The 24309-nt window shown below is 39.5% G+C and overlaps 1 protein-coding gene and 1 pseudogene across 4 annotated transcripts in view; one reads left to right on the top strand and one right to left on the bottom strand.

The window, feature by feature from the left end:
- The window catches only part of TMEM135 (transmembrane protein 135), a 251435-nt gene extending 230085 nt beyond the window's left edge, over positions 1–21350 (bottom strand). For all 3 annotated transcript variants that reach the window (XM_082340493.1, XM_082340495.1, XM_082340494.1), the window contains exon 1: positions 20613–21350. In XM_082340493.1, the coding sequence (XP_082196619.1) occupies positions 20613–20753 (141 nt within the window). In that variant the 5' untranslated portion in view covers positions 20754–21350. The remainder of the gene's footprint in view (positions 1–20612) is intronic.
- Positions 21253–23556, top strand: LOC309606625 (cofilin-2 pseudogene; annotated as a pseudogene). Its single transcript has 2 exons — positions 21253–21345; positions 22462–23556. The product of its transcript is annotated as a cofilin-2 pseudogene (transcript).
- The last annotated feature ends 753 nt before the right edge of the window (positions 23557–24309 follow it).

Raw genomic sequence — 24309 nt, 5'->3', positions numbered from 1 at the left:
GGGAGTCAAACTATAAGTTGCAGAACAAAACAAAAACTCAGATCCAGTGCTCTACACCATGCTGACTCATCACATACAGACAACAAGCTTACTAAAAACTAGAAGTTTTCACTCGTCTCTCATGGTCAGCAAATGTATGATCAGGCCACCCAGGATGGTCGTTCTCTTGCTCTTGGTACATCCCCTGCTGGACCAGTGCCTACTTCACCTACACCCTACTCACATGCCTACATACTTGCTCCCACCCCAGCTAGTGATTGTTCTAATACTTAGATTATAACACCTCCACAATGGTAGCTTACCAAAGGGACAGTAAGGGGAATGCCCCTCTGCTAGTTTCCTTGTTAACCAATGAGCCAACCAGATGCCACTTCCCCCTATAACTGGTAACCTCCCCCTCCCCCTGGGAGTGAAGGCTGCTGCCATGTCCTGCCCACCATCTGCCACACACGGTGGGGTGTTTTTCCAGGACCTTGCTTCAGACACGTAAGACCCTCCCATCCATTAAACCATTGATGTCTCTGTTGCTGACTCTGGGCTCTTCCTTTGGTCTTGAGGTTGGGCAGGTACAGGGCTTGCATGCCTGCAGGGTACAGCCCAACAGTGAATAAGGATGCTTATTAAAAAGCATAATATCACCAGCACCCAAGAAGCACTGCCCCCTCCAGTGACCATCCCACCCAAAGGGGAGGAGATCAACATGGCAAAGTAGGAGGACATTTGAGCTCACCTCCCCACCAAGAACACATCAAAAATATAGCTACATGTACAGCAAATCTCACTGGAAACAAACAAGACTGGCAGAAAAACTCTCCTACAACCAAGGCTGTAAAGAGTCACACAGCATCAGGTAAGAAGAGAGGCAAGGTGATCAGGTCAGTACCCGCATGCTTAGGATGGGACACAGAAGAGGAGAGAGATATCATGGGCTGGGAGATCCTCCATGAGGCATGAGGGATTCAAACCACATATCTGACACCCTAGCCCTGAGGTCCAACATCAGGAAGACAAGTCCCCTTAGCTGGTTTGAAAACCAGTAGTATTTACAGGAGAGCTCTAAGAAATTGAGACTCCACTCATGAAGAACACGTGCACATACTTATTGACTCCTGGGAACAAGGCGGAGGAAGCAAACTGAGATTGCCTGGAGCTCTGGCCAGTTTCTCACAAGGGCTCCAGCATGCCTGGGGCCACACCTAGTGCCTGCTCCAACCTCTCTTCCTCTAGCGCTGCTCCCCTCTGGGATGAAGCTGCCTTTGCCAGGAGGGGGAGAATGCACACTTAGAGGGAACGGAACCAGCTCAGACCCAGCCCTTAGGGCTTCTACTCCAGCACCCTGGCACCCAACCACATCCCAAAGAGGGCAGTAATGACCACTGAGTAGAGGAAAATATCTGGCTCACACTTGGCCCTGGATCTAGTCCATCAATCTCCAGCCCCACCTCCCACCAAGGTGATAGCTGCCAGCATACCCTGGGTGAAGACATGACCTCCGCTCACTTCAGATCAACCTCTCCCACCAAAGCCTGGGCACATGCAGACTGCATACAGATGTTCCCACATAAGGACATGCCTTCAAGATTGGGACAGGTAACTATTTCGCCTGATTTCATAGAGACAGAGAAAGTTAAAATGAGCAGAAAGAGGAATTTGTCTCAAATGAAAGAACAAGAAAAAAAACTGAAAAAACTGATGAAACAGAAATAAATAATTTACCAGATAAAGAGTTCAAAGCAATAGTAGTACGAATTTTTACAGAACATGGCAAAAGAATAGATGAACACAGTGAGAATTTTAACAAGGAACTAGAAAACAAGCAAAAGAACAAGTTGGAGCTGAAGAATACAATATGTGAAATGAAAAACACACTGGACAGAATTAACAGCAGACTAGGTGATACAGAAAAACACAAAAGTGATCTGGAAGATAGAATAATGAATACCATCCAATCAGAAGAGCAAAAAGAAAAACAAATGTTAATAAAGGGGACACTGGACTTCCCTGGTGGTCCAGTGGTTAAGAACCCGCCTGCCAACGCAGTGGACACAGGTTCAATCCCTGGTCTGGGAAGATCCCACATGCCGCGGGGCAACTAAGCCTGTACGCCACAACTACTGAGCCCGCGAGCCGCAACTACTGAAGCCCGCACACTCTAGAGCCCACGTGCCACAACTATTGAGTCCACGTGCTGCAACTATTGAAGCCCACGCACTCTGGTGCCCACGTGCTGCAACTACTGAGCCCGCATGCTGCAACTAATGAAGCCCACACGCCTAGAGCCCGTACTCCACAACAAGAGAAGCCACTGCAATGAGAAGCCCACACACTGCAACAAAGAGTAGCCCCCACTCACCACAACTCGAGAAAGCCCGTGCATAGCGACGAAGACCCAGCGCAGCCAAAAATAAATACATAAATTTTTAAAAAAAGAATATGTTTAAACCTAAATGACTATGAAATCGAAAAACACAAACACGTGGAAAATAAACAGGCTATTAAAAATACAAAGGGTCAATGAAGAAATCAAAAAGGAAATCAGAAAATACCTCGAGACAGAACTTTCCAAAATTTATGGGACACAGCAAAAGCAGTTCTAAGTGGGAAATTTATAGCAATACAGGTCTATCTCAAGAAATAAGAAAAATTTCAAATAAACAACCTAATTCACCACCTAAAGGCATTAGAAAAAGAAGAACAAAGCCCAAAGTCAGCAGAAAGAAGGAAATGATAAAAGATCAGAGAGGAAATAAATAAATAAAGTGGAGAGAAAAAAAATTTTAAACCAATAGAAAGGATCAATGAAACTAAGAACTGGTTTTTTTTTTTAAAGATAAACAAAATTCTTAAGTTTTTAGCCAGACTCAAAAGAAAAAAAGAGAGGATTCAAATAAACAAAATAAGAAGCAAAAGAGGAGAAATAACAACCAATATCATAGAGATACAAAAAAAATCATGAGAAAATACTACTAACAGTTATATGCCAACAAATTGGACAACCTAGAAGAAATGAATGTATTTCTAGAAACATACAATCTTCCAAGACTGAATCAGGAAGAAACAGACAATCTGAACAGATCAATCACTAGTAATGAAATTGAAATAGTAATTAAAAAAACAAAACAAAACAAAAAACACTTCCTAGCAAACAAAAGTCCAGGACCAGATGGCTTCACAGAGGACTCTTACCAAACATATAAAGAGGAGCTAATATCTATCCTTCTCAAACTATTCCAAAAAAATTAAAGAAAAGGGAACACGGCCAAAATTTATTCTATGAGGCCACCACTACCTTGATACCAAAACCACTATAAAAAAATTACAGGCGAATATCACTGATGAACACAGATGCAAAACTCCTCAACAAAATATGAGCAAACTTAATTCAACAATATATAAAAAGGATCTTACTCCATGATCACTGAGACTTATTCCAGGGATACGAGGATGGTTCAATATTCACAAATCATGCCATGTGATACACCACATTAACAAAAGGATTAAAATCACATGATCATCTCAATAGATATAGAAAAAGCATCTGGCAAAACTGAACATCCATTCATGATAAAACAACTCTCATCAAAGTTGGTATAGAGAGAACACATCTCAACATAATAAAGGCCATCTATGACAAATGCACAGCTAACATCATACTCAGTGATGAAAAGCTGAAAGCTTTTCCTCTAATTCAGGGACATGGATGCTCACTCTTACCACTTCTATTTAACACAGTATTGGAAGTTCTAGCCACAGCCATAAGACAAGAAAAAGAAATACAAGGCATCCAAACTGGAAAGGAAAATGTAAATGGTCACTATTTGCAGATGACATGAGACTGTATATAGAAAACCCTAAAGTCTCCAACAAAAAACTATTAGAACTAATAAATGAATTCAGTAAACCTGCAGGATAAAAGATTAATATACAGTAATCTGTTGCTTTCCTATACACTAATAATGAACTATAAGAAAGAGAAATCAAGAAAACAATCCCATTTAAAATGGAAAGATATACCATATTCTTGGATTAAAAGAATCAATATTGTCAAAATGACTATACTACCCAAGGCAATCTACAGATTCAATGCAATCCCTATCAAATTACCGATGGCATTTTTCACAGAACTAGAACAAAAAAAAAATTTAATTTGTATGGAAACACAAAAGACCCCAAATAGCCAAAGCAATCCTGAGAAAGAAAAAAGGTACTGAAGGAATCAGTCTCCTTGACTTCAGACTATACTACAAAGCTACAGTCATCAAAACAGTATGGTACTGGCACAAAAACAGAAATATAGATCAATGGAACAGGATAGAAAGTCCAGAAATAAACCCACGTACCTATAGTCAATTGATCTACAACAAAGGAGGCAGGAATACACAATGGAGAAAAGACACTCTTCAATAAGTGGGGCTGGGAAAACTGGCCAGCTACATGTAAAAGAATGAAATTAGAACATTCTCTAACACCATACACAAAAATAAACTCAAAATGGATTAAAGACCTAAATGTAAGATGAGATACTATAAAACTCCTAGAGGAAAACATAGGCAGAACACTTTGATGTAAACTGCAGCAATATTTTTTTGGATCCTTCTCCTAGAGTAATGGAAACAAAAACAAAAATAAACAAATAGGACCAAACTAAACTTAAAAGGAAAGGAAATCATAAACAAAATGAAAAGACAACCTATGAACTGGAAGAAAATATTTGCAAACAATGCCACCAACAAGGGATTAATTTCCAAAATATATAAACAGCTCATACAGCTCAATATCATAAAAACAAACAACCCAGTCAAAAAATGGGCAGAAGATCTAAATAGACATTTCTCCAAAGAAGACATACAGATGGCCAAGAAGCACATGAAAAGCTGCTCAACATCACTAATTATTAGAGAAATGCAAATCAAAACTACAGTGAGGTATCCTCACCCTGGTCAGAATGGCCATCATCAAAAAGTCTACAAACAGTAAATGCTGGAGAGGGTGTGGAGAAAAGGGAATCCTCCTACATCATTGGTGGGAATGTAAATTGGTATAACCACTATGGAGATCAGTAGGGAGGTTCCTTAAAAAACTAAAAATAGAACTACCATATGACTCAGCAATCCCACTACTGGGCATATACCCAGAGAAAACCATAATTCAAAAAGACACATGCACCCCAATGTTCATTGCAGCACTATTTACAATAGCCAGGTCATGGAAGCAACCTAAATGCCCACTGACAGACGAATGGATAAAGAAGATGTGGTACATATAAACAATGGAATATTACTCAGCAATAAAAAAGGATGAAATAATGCCATTTGCAGTGACATGGATGGACCTAGAGATTATCATACTAAGTGAAGTAAGTCAGACAGAGAATGACAAATATCATATGATGTCACTTATATGTGGAATCTAAAAAAAATGATGCAAATGAACTTATTTACAAAACAGAAACAGACTCACAGACTGCGAAAACAAACTTATGGTTTCCAAAGTGAAAGGTTAGGGGAAGGGATAAATTAAGAGTTTGGGATTAATATATACACACTACTATATATAAAACAGATAATCAACAAGTACCTACTGTATAGCACAGGGAACTCTACTCAATATATATATATCTTTTAAATAAATTTACTTATTTATTTATTTTTTTTGGCTGCATTGGGTATTTGTTGCTGCGCACAGGCTTTCTCTAGTTGTGGCGAGCGGGGGCTACTCTTCGTTGCAGTGCACAGCCTTCTCATTGCGGTGGCTTCTCTTGTTGCAGAGCACGGGCTCTAAGTGCACAGGCTTCAGTGGTTGTGGCACACAGGCTCACTAGTTGTGGCTCGCAGGTTTTAGAACACAGGCTCAGTATTTGTGGTGCACAGACTTAGTTGCTCTACAGCATGTGGGATCTTCCCAGACCAGGGCTCAAACCCATGTCCCCTACATTGGCAGGCGGATTCTTAACCACTGTGCCACCAGGGAAGTCCTCTACTCAATATTATGTAATAACCTATATGGGAAAAGAATCTGAAAAAGAATTAATATATGTATATGTATAACTGAATCACTTTGCCATATACCTGAAACTAAGACAATATTGTAAATCAACTATACTCCAATATAAAATAAAAATTAAATTTAAAAATTGCATCAAAAAGAACAAAATATCTAGGAATAAACTTAACCATGGAGGTGAAAGACCTATCCTCTGAAAACTATAAAACACTGACAAAGGAAACTGAAGATGATACAGAAATGGAAAGCAATCCCATGTTCAAGGATTGGAAGAATTAATATTATTAAAATGACCATACTACCCAAAGCAATCTACAGATTTATCAAAATATCCATGACATTTTTCACAAAACTAGAATAATCCTAAAATGTATACGGAACCACATAAGACCCTGAATAGCCAAGCAATCTTGAGAAAGAACAAAGCTGAAGGGATCACCTCCCTAACTTCAAACTACACTACAGAGCTACAGTAATCAAAACAGTATGGTACTGGCAAAAAAACAGACAAATACATCAATGGAACAGAATAAATAGCCCGGAAATAAATCCACACATTTATGGTCAATTAATCTATGACAAAGGAGGCAAGATTATACAATGGGGAAATGACAGTCTCTTCAATTAGTGGTTCTGGGAAAACTGGATAGCTGCGTGTAAATGAATGAAATTAAGATGTTTTCTCATACCACACACAAAAATAACCTCAAAGTGGATTAAAGACCTAAATGTAAGACCAGAAACCTTAAAACTCCTAGGAGAAAACATAGGCAGAACACTCTTTGACATAAATCGTAGCAATTGTTTTTTTGATCTGTCTCCTAAGGCAAAGGAAACAAAGGCAAAAATAAAATAGGACCTAATAAACTTGAAAGTTTTTGCACAGCAAAGGAAACCACTGACAAAACGAAGACAATCTACTGAATGGGAGAAAATACTTGCAAATAATATGACCACAAAGGGGTTAATATCCAAATACATAAACGGCACATACAACTCAATATCAAAAAACAAACAATCCAATTTAAAAAATGGGCAGAAGGGACTTCCCTGGTGATCCAGTGGTTAAGACTCTGCACTTCCACTGCAGGAGGCACAGGTTCGATCCATGGTCGGGGAACTAAGATCCCAAATGCCACACAGAGCAGCCAAAAAATTAAAATATATTTTTTAAATTTTTTAAAAAATGGGCAGAAGACCTACATATAAATTTTCCCAGAGAAGACATATAGATGGCCAACAGGCACATAAAAAGATGCTCAATATCACTAATCCATCAGAGAAATGCAAATCAAAACCACAATGGTATCACCTCACATCTGTCAGAATGGCCATCATCAAAAAGACAAAAATAACAAATGTGGGTGAGGATGTAGAGAAAAGGTAACCCTAGTACACTGTTGGTGGGGATGTAAATTGGTGTAGCCACTATGGAAAACAGTATGAAGGTCCCTCAAAAAACTAAAAATAGAACTACCATACGACCCAGCAATTCCACTCCTGGGTATACATCTGAAGAAAATAAAAACACCAATTCAGAAAGATAAATGCACCCCAATGTTCACTGCAACATTATTTACAATAGCCAAGATATGGAAGCAACCTAGGTGTCCATCAACAGATGAATGAATAAAGAACTCAGTCATAAAAAAGAATGAAATTATGCCATTTGCAACAACATGGGTGGATCTGGAGGGTATTATGCTTAGTGAAATAAGTCAGACAGAGAAAGACAAATACTGTATGTTATCACTTATATATGGAATCTAAAAAAAACAAAGGAATGAATATAGCAGAAATAGACTCACAGATATAGAGAACAAAATAGTGGTTACCACTGAGAAGAAGGAAAGGGGTAGAGGCAAGACATGAGTAAGGGATTAAGAGGTACAAACTACTACATATAACATAAATAAGCTGGTACTTCCCTGGTGGTCCACCAGTTAAGACCCCGCGCTCCCAATGCAGGGGGCCCGGGTTCGATCTCTGGTCAGGGAACTGGATCCTGTATGCCTCAACTAAAGATCCCGCGTGCCACAACTAAGACTCGGCTCAGTCATATAAATAAATAAATGTTTTTTAAATAAAATAAAATAAATAAGTTACAAGGATATATTATACATCACAGGGAATATAACCAATATTTTAAAATAACTTTAAATGGAGTATAACCTATAAAAAGTTTGAATCACTGTGTTGTACACCTGAAACTAATATTGTAAATCAACTATACTTCAATAAAATATAAAATTTTTAGTTTTTAAAATAATAATAGAATTTTTAAAAAACTGGGGCAACTTTGTTACTAATATATGCCAGAGAATACAAGAAAATTTTCAAAAGTTTCCTTATCTACTTAAACCTCCCTGTAATGAAAATCATACCATCAGGTTTCAGTGATGACCATTAAGTTTATAATCATCTACCCTCAATAAAAGGGCCACTTTGAAATTTATAAGGAAGTTGACATAGGCTCTAAAGATAAACCTGAAAATACACTTTAGATATAATATTGAGACAAAATATGATCAAGAACAAAACTCAGATTGAGTCCTGAGTATACTACAGCCATGTTCTAAACTAAGTAATATTAATATTTTTGGTAATGTTGGGATAGTCTTGAAAACACACACCTGTTACTTCAACTTATTGCTATAACTCTCCATGCAATACTATAATCTTAAACCAAAACATTTTTCATAACCTGCCATCTTCTGCATACTTAAGTACAAATATCATGGGCTCTAATGTGAAATACTTTAATTAATGAAGAAAAATTCAAATAATACACTTCCTACTGAAGAACTATATTCAGATGAAAAACAGAAGGTATGTACATACATTCCAGTCTCTCCAATGAGAATATCGTGTGTATTGAATTGAATCCTTAAAATAGAACTCTAGCAAACTAAGACTTCAAGTCAAAGAAGTAGGGACAATTTGAGCAAGAGAAGAAACCACAGATATCAGGGGACTATGTTGCTAAAAAATACCAAACTGCCTCACCATCTGTTGTTATATGAAAATTTTTTAACAGAAGACAAAGCGATTCTCAAACGGTTTAAACTGTACTTGTACTCACAGATTTGCTAAAACTCACCCACACTGAAGTCTAACAATTAGCCCATCAACTATTTAACAAATATAAAATCCCTTACTGCTTTCTGATGGGGATAACCCTGACTACCTATTTAAACCAGAAAAGAAATTTAACCATAAATTTAACCACGTGAAAAAGACAAAAGAGCACAGAAAAGGAATGCTTTAAAAAGATGTTTAACTTCCCAGACCTTTAGACAACTTTGTCTAAAACAACCTTGATTTACCTTTAAATCAGTGAAGACAAATAGAGATTAAAATAGTTTTTCTAACATTTGTAACTGAAAATTTCTGACTACCTTAACTTAAAATACAGATTTTTATTAGAAGGAGGTTCAATTTCAGAGAATCTGTTAATCAAGGTATTTGTATGATCTAAGCTGTTTCATTACTGCCTTTGGCTTCAAGTTTAAGTAAAGACCGAAGTCAAAAGGAAAGAAATCAAATTCTTGCCCAGGATACTGGTTTTAAGAAATCGTTAAATAATCTCTCTGTAAAGTAACTGCTTCTCATTTCTCTGAATTATCTCACACTAAAATTTGGGTTATGTGCCATAAATGTTAAGCCTAATACATATTCACTTAATATATGTATATATTCATATACTCACTATGTTACTTCGTTGGGAAAGCCTTCCCAAACCCACCTCATGTAACACTCTCTAGTAACGTCCTGTACTTCTTATTAGCACTTACCACAGTTGAAATAATTTTTTGTATATTTCTTTTATCTTCTTATCTTCCCCCTTAACTGTAATGCCCACATACATCTTGTTCCCCCTACCCCTGTATTTCTGACACACTGTAGGCAATCTGCAATATTTGAAGAGTAAAGTGAGGATAGGAAAGAGAGAGAAAATGAAGATTCATAGTAAATACAGTTACAGTAACACTCCCTGGGCTCCAAATGGAACTATGAGCACACTCTGAAATTCAGTGTCTCCCGGGCTGGAGAGTTTCTAAGAAATAGGTCTGAAAAAGATGGCCCCGTGTCTACTTTTTTCAGGGTTTAGAAATCAAAAATGATCAGAATAAGTCTCCTTCCATCATTGCCAGTAGATACTGAATCCTTCAGGGCAACTCCCAAACTGGACTAGTGACAATCCAAACTCCAAGGATCTAGTTAAAATCAAGAAATCAAAGCAACCTGACACATGCAATGAGTCAAAAGACTATACAAAATAAATGATAGTAAGTTGAAAACACTGTAAATTCAGCATTCTTATAAAAGGAACCTGCTCAAACCTGATGATACTTGAGCCAGCATTCTTCCCTCTTTTCATACTCTTTTTTCACACATACATTCATTTCAATTAATATTTTTCAATGCTGCTGAAAGCAAACTTGCTTAAAATCTGCATTCATTCACCTCAATTGATTCTCCTCAAGCATATCTAAAGAAGGAGAGAGCCTCATATACAATTTGTAACATCAGTTTACAGTACCAATTTGATTCACTCATAAATCAGGCTCATTAACAAATACTTATTAACTACACTCCTAGTTTCCTCAGATGAAACAGATACATCTCACACTAAACATGAAGGAAAAAATACACCCAAAAAATCACAACAGTCTTTTAGGGGAGATCAATTAGTAGAAAGAAAGCTAAGATAGTGATAAATCAAAAGACAATTTAAAAGTCTGACCTCAGATCAACAGAGATTAAAACAAATCTTTAATAAAATACCACTGTTATGATAAAATAGTTTAACAACCTTAATCATCAAAGCATCAACTAATATGCATTACTATGTGCCCAGTATAGTCCTTGGGGATGTAAATATATTTCACATTCACTATATTATGTAAGTAATGAAAAACTGTACCAATACATTTTTAATTAAATTTCTTTATTGGAGTATAGTTGATTTACAATGTTGTGTTAGTTTCTGCTGTACAGCAAAGTGAATCAGCCACACATAAACATATATCCACTCTCTTCTAGACTCCATTCCCAAAAAGGTCATTACAGAGCAATGAATATAGTTCCCTGTGCTATACAGTATGTTCTTATCTTTTATATACAGTAGTGTGTATATGTCAATCCCAATCTCCCAATTTATCCCCCCCCCTTTCCCCTTTGGTAACCATAAGTTTGTTTTCTACATCTGTGACTCAGTTTCTGTTTTGTAAATAGGTTCATTTGTACCATTTTTTTTAGATTCCACATACAAGCGATATCATATGATATTTGTCTTTCTTTGTCTGACTTACTTCACTCAGTATGACAATCTCTAGGTCCATCCATGTTGCTGCAAATGGCATTATTCGTTCTTTTTTGTGGCTGAGTAATATTCCATGGTATATATGTATCACATCTTCTTTATCCATTCCTCTGTCAGTGGACATTTAGGTTGCTTCCATGTTCTGGCTATTGTAAATAGTGCTACAATGAACACTGGGGTGCATGTATCCTTTTGAATTATGGTTTTCTCCAGATATATGCCCAGGAGTGGGATTGCTTGTACCAATACATTTTGTATAAATTTATTTATTTATTTATTTTTGGCTGCATTGGGTCTTCATTGCTGCACGCAGGCTTCTCTAGTTGTGGCAAGCAGGGGCTACTCTTCGTTGCGGTGCGCAGGCTTCTCATTGCGGTGGCTTCTCTTGTTGTGGAGCACAGGCTCTGGGCACGTGGGCTTCAGTAGTTGTGACACACGGGCTCAGTAGTTGTGGCTCGTGGGCTCTAGAACGCAGGCTCAGTAGTTGCGGCGCACGGGCTTAGCTGCTCCGCGACATGTGGGATCTTCCCGGACCAGGGCTCGAACCCATGTCCCCTGCATTGGCAGATGGATTCTTAAACACTGCGCCACCAGGGAAGTCCCTACCAATACATTTTGAAAAGACTTTCCAAAACCTTATTTAGCTCTTTATTAAGCAGTCACTTCAATTAACTCCCCTTCTCAAATTATCACCTAGCACAGGCCTGGTACATATTCAATAAATACTTAATGAATAAATTATAAATCTATTATTAAAGTCTTACACATTTTTTATCACTATCAAACCTTATACAGGTAGATCTATGGAACATAAGTTTGTGTTCCAGCCTTTCGATCCAGGTTGTCTTGTCATAATCAATAAAAATAACTACTTACATGTATATTGCTTATGCACAAATTTGAGGCAAGTTTTTTTTCCTCAAAGTCATAACTCATAAAAAGAGGAAGCCATATTACATTCATTTACTCCACAGACATGTTCATTTTTTAACAATCTGTTGTCCAATTTATTCCTCAGAAATCAAGAGCTCTCCATCCTAAATAACAAAACTTAGATTCAAAAATATAAAATAAATCATGTAATTATATCTGGATGGAGGTGAGTAAGCAAAGGGAAAAATGGTATGAAATGCAATCAAGCAACAGCCATGGCAAAGATTTCACATTTTCTGAGATGGAAAGCCACTGGATTGTTCTGATTCACATTTTTAAAAGACATGAGATAGGCATTTGACCCCCATTTTACAGATGAGAACACTGAGGTTAACACATATGTTAAGAGACTCGCTCAAGGTCACAAAGCTAGTAAGTGGCAGGACTGAGATTCAAGCCCACGCTCTTCCCACCTCTTAACAATACCTCCAAAAACTCCCTGCTCAACACTCCTCTGCAACAGTCTCTCTTCTCCATCTCTTCATACCTCTCTGACTGCTTCTTTTTTTTTTTCCTCCACTCCAAAAATGAGCATTCAAGTTGTCTTCTCTTTCTAAACCCTTGCTGACCTAAAGACCTCTCTTCCTTGTTGACTTACCAGGGCTTCAACTTTCATCTCTATCTTACGACATAAAGAATATGTCATAAGAATAGAGATGAAACCTAAATCTCTATCCCCACCTTTTCCCTAGAACAGCAACTCTCCATTTCTCAATGCCTCTTGGTCATTTTCCACCCAGATATCGTACTAGTAGCTAAAACTCAATATGCCCCAATGCAATCCAGCATATTTCACTGAAGACATTTTTTCCAAAGCACTACCTTGCACATATTCCAATAAACGAGGCTTAAAATCTTATAGCTTCATTGGATTCCTCCCCCTGCTTTACGTGAGTCACTGAATCCAAGATTTCTATATACCACTGCCAGATTAAGCTTTATGAAATAACTTCAAGCATACTACCTCTGTTGGCCACCTTTAGCGATCACCTACTACAACAAATAACGTCCAAATTCCACCTGCCATTCCCCAAAGCACACCATATCCTATTCTACCTGAATGTCTTTGTTCAAGCCATTCTTCTCCCTTATCCCCCACCTATTTCTACCTTTACAAATCCTGTTTTCCCTTCAAGGCCACTAAAATGCCATCTCTCTCATTAAGTTTCCCCTTATCTCCCCAGCCAGATATGATCTTCTACCTCCATCTCTCAAACCACTTTAATATGTACCTTACAGTATTTATCTCAATGAATTTTATTACAGGATAATACATGCCTAGTCTCCCCTCCTTCTTACAATATAAGAAGTATGTCCCATTCATTTTTTTTTATTTTCCACCATACCACATAGCACACAGCTGCTATACACAGCAGCCTGCAAATAGCAGAATCAATAAATAACTGGTAAATGAATAGAGGACAAATATTCCAATACTAACCATCAAGGTTCAGATATATAATATTACTAAACCTAATCATCAAATCGTCTCCCCTCCATTTGTGTATATTTTTTCATCAATGTTTATCAGCAAATAATCATAAAAATGTTTTAATGAGTCAAAAGTTCATGAAAAATATAATTTTCTAAATAGTAAATAAGAGGTCTGGTTATTCAAAATAATCTGTACCACAGTAAATCAACTAGAGAGTTGGTTATGAAGGCAATCCAATGGAAAAATCTGTCACCACAGGGATGACCAGAGTGGATTTGGATCCCTAACTTCTCCAGGTGTGCTTCCCTCTCTACCGAAATGAACTATTCTATTGAAGAGGATAAACTTTCCCAGATAGAGGACCACTCCATTTGATTTGAAAAGAATTTTCTAGTGACAAGGCAAAAGGAACTAATGCCGACACTGAAAAATACTTATTAAGGATTTGTTGAAGGCTTTAAAATTTTTTTAAATCAACCAAATATCAATTTTAATAAGAATCTACTGACTCAGAAACATGAACAGCAATGGATCATAATTATTTAGATTCTATATTCCAAGATTTATTAATTTTTATCCCCGATTTAGGATTACTAAAGGGGCAAACAATAGTAAAGAAGATTTGGCCAGCTATACTCAGATAGATATATCTACTACAGAAAAGGGTGAGTTATGAAAGTGTTTAGTACAATATGTCTTCAATTTTCAAACTAGAAGTAATGTGCTGGAAGTGTGCTTTGTACCCAACAGAGATCAGCCAAAGAATACCAAGAAGTCACATAGAAAAACAAGTTCAACACACTCCCAATCTCTTGTTGATGAATAGGAAAACTCATCATTTAATTGCTCATTTGAAAGACAAAGACCAAATGACTGTTACACCTCCAAAGGGATAATAACAAATCTTGTAAAAGAATCATCATTTACTTGTTGACTAGAAAAATAAAATGAGCCCCTCACCTCCACCCCTAAAGTAGGACTCAGGGAAAAATCAAAGGGGAATTAATCCATCATATTTACAAATGCCATGATCTCCAAATGTCAAATAATTCAAATATTCTCAGCAGCTTGTATTCCTTAATGATTTTAGTCTCTCTCTTTTTTTAAGTAAAAAACAAAAACAAATGGCCTATTACCAAAAATTTCAAAAAGTCTCATTGCTGGACTCATTTTCTCTACCTGCTAAAACACTGCCTTTAAAAACTCAGTGCACACTACGTGCCAGAAGCACTTCATATATTATGCCACATTTAATCCTTACTAGGGCCTCCAGAGTTAAAATTTACCGAAACTGAGGCTTAGAGTAGTTAGGTAATTTGTCTGAGGTTACCCAGCTAGTAAGTAGTGAGCTAGAATTCTAACATAGGCAATTTGATCCCAGAATCTAGGATCCTGCCTCCTAAGTCATACTGAAATACAGAAATCTGAACACCATCTTGTAAGTGGAGTTAAGCTTGAGAAGTTTTGTAGAATTACCATTTTTTCCATAAAATAAAACTGTGTGAGAACATTAAAAAAAAAAAAAAAAACTCCATCACTGAAATTTTAGTCAGTGGTTTTCAAGCCTTTCGCAACTAAAGACTGTCCATAAGTTGTTGTTGGTTTTTTTTATTCCTAAGAAATCCAACTCCTGCTTAAGTGTTTATGAACTTACACTCTAACAAGTCTGTTAAGATTATAAAATTCAAGGGGAGTAGATATTAAGTAAACATTTTTATACTCTGAAGAAGGGTGTAAACATCTGAAGGGCGCTGAAGAAGCAGGTTTTTAAATCATTCCTTCCCAAAATTGTGAAAGGTTCTACTCTGAAGTCAGCTAACGATAAATGCCAGTACCCTAATCTGGAGGTCCTGTGGAAAGACACCAGGAAAAACATAAGAAAGATCTTAGAACCACCTGAGACAACTGAACAAGCTTTCGTTTTAGAAAAGGCACCTAAGAATTTGAACAGCATAGAATCCATCCTCCTAAATGGGCAACTGTGTATTCTGAATTTGCCACAAAGTACCAAGGGCACTATGCATTCATTAATTTTAGTGGTAGTCAAGGGTTTAAACAGTTTAACAACTGTTTCATGTGAACGTGTGTAGTGATGGGTACCACTTATTGTGAATGCGTGGCAATAACTATATTCAAATTATAGCTTCCTGAAATACATTTTTGGTACATACATAAATTATTAGCACACATTACAACATATGTAGGATTCTTTTTTTAAAAAAAAAACTACATCAAGTAAATTGATGATGATGTTTCTTACAAATCGTGAAAACACATAGATTCACTGTGAAAAGGAACAGTCCATCTACATTTCAACATGGTTTAAGTATTAGAAGGTGAATACCAAGAACAGCTGTAGATACCACGATGAGAAAAGCATGAGAGCAGATGTATAGAACAAGAGAGTAAACCTGGGGACTTCCCTGGTGGTCCAGTAGCTAAGACTCCATGCTCCCAACGCAGGGGGCCCGGGTTCAATCCCTAGTCAGGAAACTAGATCCCACGTGCCGCAACTAAGAGTTCACGTGCCGCAACTAAGAGTTCACATGCCGCAACTAAAGATCCCACATGCCGCAACTAAAAGATCCCGCGTGGGACTTCCCTGGTGGCCCAGTGGTTAAGACTTCGCCTTCCAATGCAGGGGGTGCGGGTTCGATCCCTGGTCAGGGAGCTAAGATTCCACTGCCTCCCAGCCAAAACAAAACATTAAAAAAAAAAGAAGCAATATTGTAACAAATTCAATAAAGACTTCAAAAATGGTCCACATAAAAAAAAAAATGATCCCACACACCACAATGAAGATCCCGCGTGCCACAACTAAGACCAGGCGCAGCCAGATAAATAAATAAATTTTTTAAAAAAAAAAATTTTTTTTTTAAAAAGAGAGTAAGCCTGAAAGGAACAAAAGGAATCAGTTTAGTACAACACACATGGTAATATTTCAAATGAAAAGCAGATATACAAGCAGATATAGATATAGGCTCCAGAAAATACTCTTGACTAAAATTTTCCCCCAACCCAGCTTCCCTTAAACTTCTCCTTTTCTATCAATGATGGCAATAGCATCAGACTTGAAATCCTGGAAGCATAAACAAGCCCTCACACTGCCCTAATATTCTCAGTCTCTAAGTCCTGTTCGTTCTTCCTATGAAATGCCTCTCCTGTGAAATGCCTCTAAAACTGCCGTTCCATTCTCTCTGGCACTACCTTAGACCTGCCAAATACTATCTCCTCACTCCTGAATTATTCATGAATTCATTCATTCATACCTGCACTCATTCAAACACTTACTGAAGCACCTACTGAAGTACCGTGCTAGTTCTGAATACAAACCACCATTCTAACTGGATGTGGAGACACAGATCATAACGAATGCACTATTTTAATAACAGCAATGCTTGATTAGGGCTGCACTACATGATAGCTGCTATTCCAACACACTATTATCCCATTTAAATCCTCACGACAGCCCTAAGAGATGGGTATAATTATCTTCTGCAAAGCAAGGAGACTAAGGCTCAAAGAAGTGAGACAATTTTCCTAAGATCACACTGCTAATAAGCTGCAAAGTGAGATTCCATGAGAACTGATTCTTTCTACCACTTGAGTGAATCTACTGCATCAACTCCTAAACACTTTCCAATCCACTCTACCCATTTCGACCAGATTCATCATCTGAAAGCACCATTCTGTACTTGTAACCCCTTTGTTCAAAAAAAATCTCAATGGCACCTTTAGCCTGGCCTTCAGTCTTTGAGTCAAAAAAAAAAATAAAAATAAACTTTCCTTTCCCTTACTAGTTCTGAATCTTGGAAACTGCTTAATGTCTCTAACCTTCAGTTTTCCTACCTATGAAATGGAGATAAGACAGAGTTGTGCAAGGATTAAATAAGAGAAAATACGTGAAGGTTTAAGCACATGAGTGTTCAATAAATAAGAGTTGTTATTACTCATACAGCTATACACAAAACTTCTGTTTCAGCCAATCAATACACGTACTACTTCTTTTACGAAACCACTTAGATTTCTGCCTCAATTCATGCTATTCTCCCTCCGTTCCCTTAAGAATAAGTGTCCTATAAATATCTAAGACATGAATCAATATCTGTACATCCTTATCTTCAAGGCCCAAGTCAAATGCTACTTCTTCCAAGGAGCCCTCCCTAGCCGCCCTCAATGAACTTCACACCTAACTTAAGTGCCACTGAGGGAATGGGGAAGAAAAAAATGCCGAATTATTCAAGACCTATTATGAACCAGAAAACATGATACATCTTCAGTGCATTATTTCACTTAATTCTCACAGAGAAAGACAAAGTAACTTGTACAAAGTCAAACAGCTAGTAACTGATGAAGCTGAGATTCAAAATCAGAAGTGGCTGATCCCTTTTAAAAGCTCACTTCTTCCCACACCACCTTGTATCTTGGTACCCTGGATAACACATTTAATCAATAACTACCTAACACTGACAAAGAGCAAAGTGTTGGTATATGCTCTAAGAGCCCCATCAACCCATACAAATATAACAAACAAAACTGTCATGAACTAATGCTTATCCATACCACCTGCAGTGGACTCTAATTGTTTCTATTCTCTTCTATTTCACTTAAAATAAAATACTGGTCAGTTCCCACTAATTTTACTTCACAACCACTCTTGAATAGCAACCCAGCTATCTTGTAATACAGATATTACAAGGCCAAATAAGATCGAGAATTTGTCCTCAAGAAGTATTGAATCTAGCTGGAGACATAATGGCAAAACACAAACTTTTCTTGCCCCCCTTGCCCCCAGCCCACCTACTGGAATAGAAGCTGGGCTTCTACTGCTCATGTTCCTGTTGCTCCCCCGAACTACCCTATCAGGAAACATAACCAGTAAATAATCTAGGCTGTAAATATGAAAAACATCAGGCCCTCAACAAATCGTTGTTGAATGAATGGATGAATGAATAAGTGAGGTACAGGGCTTCCCTGGTGGCGCAGTGGTTACGAATCCACCTGCCAATGCAGGGGACACGGGTTCGAGCCCTGGTCCGGGAAGATCCCACATGCCGCAGAGCAACTAAACCCGTGTGCCACAACTACTGAGCCTGCGCTCAAGAGCCCACGAGCCACAACGACTGAAGCCCGCACGCCTAGAGCCGGTGCTCCGCAACAAGAGAATCCACCGCAATGAGAAGCCCGCACACCGCAACGAAGAGTAGACCCTGCTCGCCGCAACTAGAGAAAGCCCGCGCCCAGCAACAAAGACCCAACTCAGCCAAAAATAAATAAATAAATAAATAAAAAGATTCCATCATCTCTTCCTTTAAAAAACAAAGTGAGGTACAATAAAAGTGCTATGGATTTTCAGAGGGAGAAATTACGTACCATAAACTCTCTCCCCACACACCTCATAATCCTCTAAGGGAAGGAACAATCTCTTTGTATTACTGAATACATCGAGAGCACAATCAAGTGTGTAGATATTCTATTTAAAAAAAAAAAAAATTGAGCTACGGACTGGCCACAATTCATGTGGAAAAGCAGATAAACATGGATCTTGGCCAAAGAAAATCAAGGAAGACACAGCTCCAATGATAAGTTTATTATCAGCCTTTACTCTAGATCCTTACTATTCAAACTGTGGCTCTTGGTCCAGAAGTATTAATATTACCTGGGAGTTTGTTAGAAATGCAGAATCTCAGGCCCCACCCAGACCGACTGAATCAGAACCCCCATTTTAACATTCTCCCCCAGTGGATTCCTAACACACATTAAAATTTGAAAAGCATAAGTATATATAATACAAATGAAACTGGCTTCCACAAGCTCAGAGAAAGTTACCATCTTCTCTGTTATCTCTGTAATAAATAATCAGACTTTTCAAGAAGTACTACAGATATGGTCATGACACACCTTCAGGAATATTAGGGTATAAATCTAAATCATTACTCAATGAGAAGTAAGAATTGACCATCCACTGAACATTGGATGGAACTTTTAGAAAACATACCAAAAATAAATATACCTTTGCCTTCTTAGGACACAGGCTCTATTGGGCAAGAAAATAAAGAGAATGAACTTTAACAGCCAAAGTGATAAATCTTTAATACCAAGGATGAGATTATTGAAAAAAAAGAGATGCTGGTGAGAACATTTTAGAACAAACTTCTTTAACAATTCTCCGTGATACAAACACGTATTTCCAAGTATTCTCTATTTAAAACTCCAAACTTAGATTGCCCTACAGGTAAAGTTGTGTAATGAAGGACCTACCTGACATAAACTCAGATCTCCTAAACATTTTCACTGACTCAAAGACTGGAACCACCCTTTAAAACACCAAGCAAAATCTCAACCACTTTGTGAACTTGCAAAATCACTTGCAAAACCCTAAAGCTACAATCCTCTCATCCCAAACTGAGACAAGATCTGAGGCCACAGGGACTTGACGTCCAATATGCCCTTTAAAAAAAAAAAAAAAAAAAAAAAAAAAAAAAACTGGGGAGGGCGCCCAAACAGGGGGAATTAGATGAGGAATGATTGCAGGCCATTTCTCATCGCCTCGCTGACCTACAACACCTCTCCACAAGGCAGGAGGGAGGGAAAATAACGCAGGTCTCTGAACTCACAATTTTAAGGGCCCCAAACTTAATCCTGAAGTTGGGAACCCATCTTCTCCCCAACAGGCATTCAGATGACAGCTCAACTTCTAATTCCCCTCCCCCTTCTCCCGTCTCCCGTAGGATCTGGGATATCCGCCCCTCGCGATCTCCCCCCATCCCACCCACCCCCATCAAAAATATCCTGACCCTCCCAATGAGAAATCGACACAGGGCGAGTGCCCCGGGCCCCTCCGGAGCACGACTGCACGCCCTGGCCCATTCTCCACACTAAACTCGCCCTGGGGGAGGAGCTGATGGGTCTCACCAAGTATAGGGGGGCATAGATCTTCAGGGACTCCTCCAGGGCGCCCCTGGTGATCTGCACGAAGGAGACCCCGCAGGAAGGGTGCCAAGTGTGGCCGATCTCGTAGCAGTTATGAGGGATGGACTTGCTGAGGGCCGCCATGACGAGGAGCCGCGCGCAGGGGCCGGGAGGGGGGTGAGCCGAAGCTCAGCAGGGAGGAAGAGAGGCGGGCAGCAAGCGCCCAACCGCCGCGGGCTCTCAGGGCGTGCCGGGGGTAGGTGCGGAATAGAGGGGAAAGCTCACGCGAGCCGGGTTACTCTGGGCCAAAGTCCTCCGAGGTTGAGCGCTCGGCGCACGGCAGCTCAAGGGGGCGGGGCGCGCATCAGGGAGGCGGGGAGAGGCGGAGCGTGCGCGCTCCCTCAAGCGGCCTCAGCCCGGGGCGCGCGCCTGCCTCTCGGAGCCCGGCTCAGCGCGGGGAGCAGAAGGTAGGAGAGCGCAGCTCGGTCACGCGCCCGCCGCCCCCTCCTTTAGCTCCGCGCCGGCGCGAGTGCGCCGAGAAGGATGTGCAAAGACAGGTGACTTGCGTTAACACTGTACCCCAGTCTCTGTCCTCTAAAAGCCCAACCAACTAGAACTGAGAGCAGTGGAAGAAAGGGATTAAATGTCTTTGTTGGAAGCTGGTGGAGGAAGACGATTGCCGGAGGAGAGGCTGGACAACCATCGTCCTCAGAACTGCCAGCTCTGCTACCCTAGAGTGCCAGGTAATAAATAGCTAAGGCTGCCTGCTGGTTGGGACGGCACTGCTCCCAGTTACTGGGCTTTCTAAGCTCTGCCGTGCCTGAGAAGGCTTGAAAAGTCTGTTAGCTGTGTTCTTGCACTTCCTGTTTGGGGAAAGGACAGTAGTAGGTCATCCTCTCCAAACCCTGGGCCACTGAGCAGTCCGATCTACAGCATACATCACAGGTGTTCATCAGCCAAATATGTAACCCAGCAAAGACTCACATGCCCCAGGCTCAGAAAGCCAGACTCTGACAGGAGGTGTTTGCAGCAAAGTAAAGGTTTATTGCAGGGCGCCAAGCAAGGGTGTGGGAGACAAGCCTCAGATCCACTCCCACTTGGTCTTTGAGTTAGGGGTTTCTTAAAAAGGAAAAACAAAGAGGCTAGGATTAATCATCATCTCGTGACATTTCTTAATCGTAGTTTCAGGAGTCAAGATGTCTCGAATTCTCAGGCCAGGTGGTCCATGGCTTCGGGGTCTGTGAGCTCATCTTGCCCTGGAGAAACAACCTGAGCTTGTACACTAATAATGATGATATCTATAATAGCAGTTTTAGTACATTAATGATGTTATCACAATAGCAGTTTTAGTCATCTGACTAGTTGATTAGTGTTCAGTTACCACAGTATTGAGGGCAGGGAGGAAAAGAAAGGAAATTAAATTTTAGATAGATTAATCATAAACTCAGTAGGGGAACTCAGTTTTAGGGGGACTTGGCTTCAAATAGTACACGTAGTAGAGGCAGCAGTGGTCTTAGAACTCATACCTGGCTAGAGAGCTTGGCCAACAATTGGCATGACAAGGAACTTGTGCGGCCTATGAGTCTTATAACCCCACTAAATATCAGTTTCCTCACCTATAAATATCTTTCCAGTTTCCTTGGAATTACAAATTCTAAAGTGTCTTAAAGCAGGAACTTGCCATTAGACTGTTTAATATTTTTATGTACAACCTTTAGAGGAATCCCATTCATTCATTCTACAAATATTTACTGAGCACATACTATTTTCAGGCACTGTTCTAAGCTCTGTAGATTCAGATGTGAACAAGAGAGACAAGGTTTCCACCCACCTCTCCTTCTCCTCCTCCTAGTGCCACAGAGCTGGAGCCAGAGCTGCCAATGCAGCCCCAGGCACTGTGGCTTCTGGAGTTACAGTGAATGATGAAGTCATCAAAGTTTTTAATGATAGGAAAATAAGGAAATCTTCTACACAAAAGAAGATAAAAAGGAAAGAAAAAGGAAGGAGGGAAGGAAGGGAGGAAGAAAGAAGGCCTCTCCTGTTTAAATGATGAGAAAGGACAAATAATTGTAGAGGAAGCAAAGCAGATCTTGGCAAATGACACTGGTGATACCATAGAGGATCCCTACACATCTTTTGTGAAGTTGCTACCTCTGAATGATTGCCAGTTTGCTCTGTATGATGCCACATACAAAACAAGAGTCTAAGAAAGAAGACCTGGTATTGATATTTATACTCTGGGCTTCTAAGAGTGCACCTTTAAAAAGCAAGATGATTTATGCTAGCTCCAAAGATGCCGTTAAAAAGAAATTTACATACATTAAACACAAGTGGCATGTAAATGGCATGGGTGAGATTAAGGAGCATTTGTCACTTGGAGAGAAATTGGGAGACAATGTAGTAGTCTCATTTGATGGAAAACCTTTACTTATAAAATGACAGTCAAATGCCATCTGGGGGCTTCCCTGGTGGTGCAGTGGTTGAGAATCTGCCTGCCAATGCAGTGGACACGGGTTCGAGCCCTGGTCTGGGAAGATCCCACATGCCGCGGAGCAACTAGGCCCATGAGCCACAACTACTGAGCCTGCGCGTCTGGAGCCTGTGCTCCGCAACAAGAGAGGCCGCGATAGTGAGAGGCCCGCGCACCACGTTGAAGAGTGGCCCCTGCTCGCCGCAACTAGAGAAAGCCCTCGCACAGAAACAAAGACCCAACACAGCCAAAATAAATAAATAATTAATTAATTAATTAAAAAGGGGTATATTTATTTAAAAAAAAAAAATGCCATCTGGGTGTTAAGGAGCTTCCACTTACGCAGCTCAGTCAATTGGAATAGTGTTGGATTTTGTTTTGGTTTTTCCCCTTCCCCAATGGGCCCTTTCTAAGCAATGAATGAAGGAAATATTCATTTAAGCAGTCTATCAGTGATTGCCATTAGACTGTTTAATACTATTACTTTTATGTACAACCCAAGGAATGCTTTCCCATCATATTTTAGACAGAACAACTAGTTATATGAAAACTTAGTTATAAGTTATAAGAAAACTAAACAAGACAATATGAGATAGGTGTAATAATAATATAACATAGTATAAACTAAATAAGATAATAAAACAGGAGTACTCAGATTGAAAGCCCAGAAGAACAGTGGTAAAAAGATAAAAGTTTGTCTCTCTGGGGACTTCCCTGGTGGCGCAGTGGTTGAGAATCTGCCTGCCAATGCAGGGGACACGGGTTCGAGCCCTGGTCCGGAAAGATCCCACATGCCGCGGAGCAGCTAAGCCTGTGTGCCACAACTACTGAGCCTGCGCTCTAGAGCCCACGAGCCACAACTACTGAGACCGTGTGCCACAACTACTGGAGCCCACATACCTAGAGCCTGTGTTCTGCAACAAGAGAAGCCACTGCAATGAGAAGCCCGTGCATCCCAACGAAGAGCAGCCCCCGCTCGCCAAAACTAGAGAAAAGACCGCGCGCAACAACAAAGACCCAACACAGCCAAAAATAAATAAATAATAAATAAATAAATGTATAAAAAAAAATAGTTTGTCTCTCTCTCTCTCTCTGATAAATATAGACAGTCTTAGTCTAAGATGGTGGCTCCATACCCATCAGGGATCCCTGACTTCTTCTGACAGGTTGCTCTGCAGACTATTACCTGTGATTTCCATCCTAACTTATAAGTTGGCTGCTTCACCTTGA

The sequence above is a fragment of the Balaenoptera borealis genome (assembly GCF_965194805.1).
Source record: "Balaenoptera borealis genome assembly, chromosome: 11".
NCBI lineage: Eukaryota > Metazoa > Chordata > Mammalia > Artiodactyla > Balaenopteridae > Balaenoptera > Balaenoptera borealis.
This window is presented reverse-complemented; position numbering and strand designations above follow the sequence as displayed.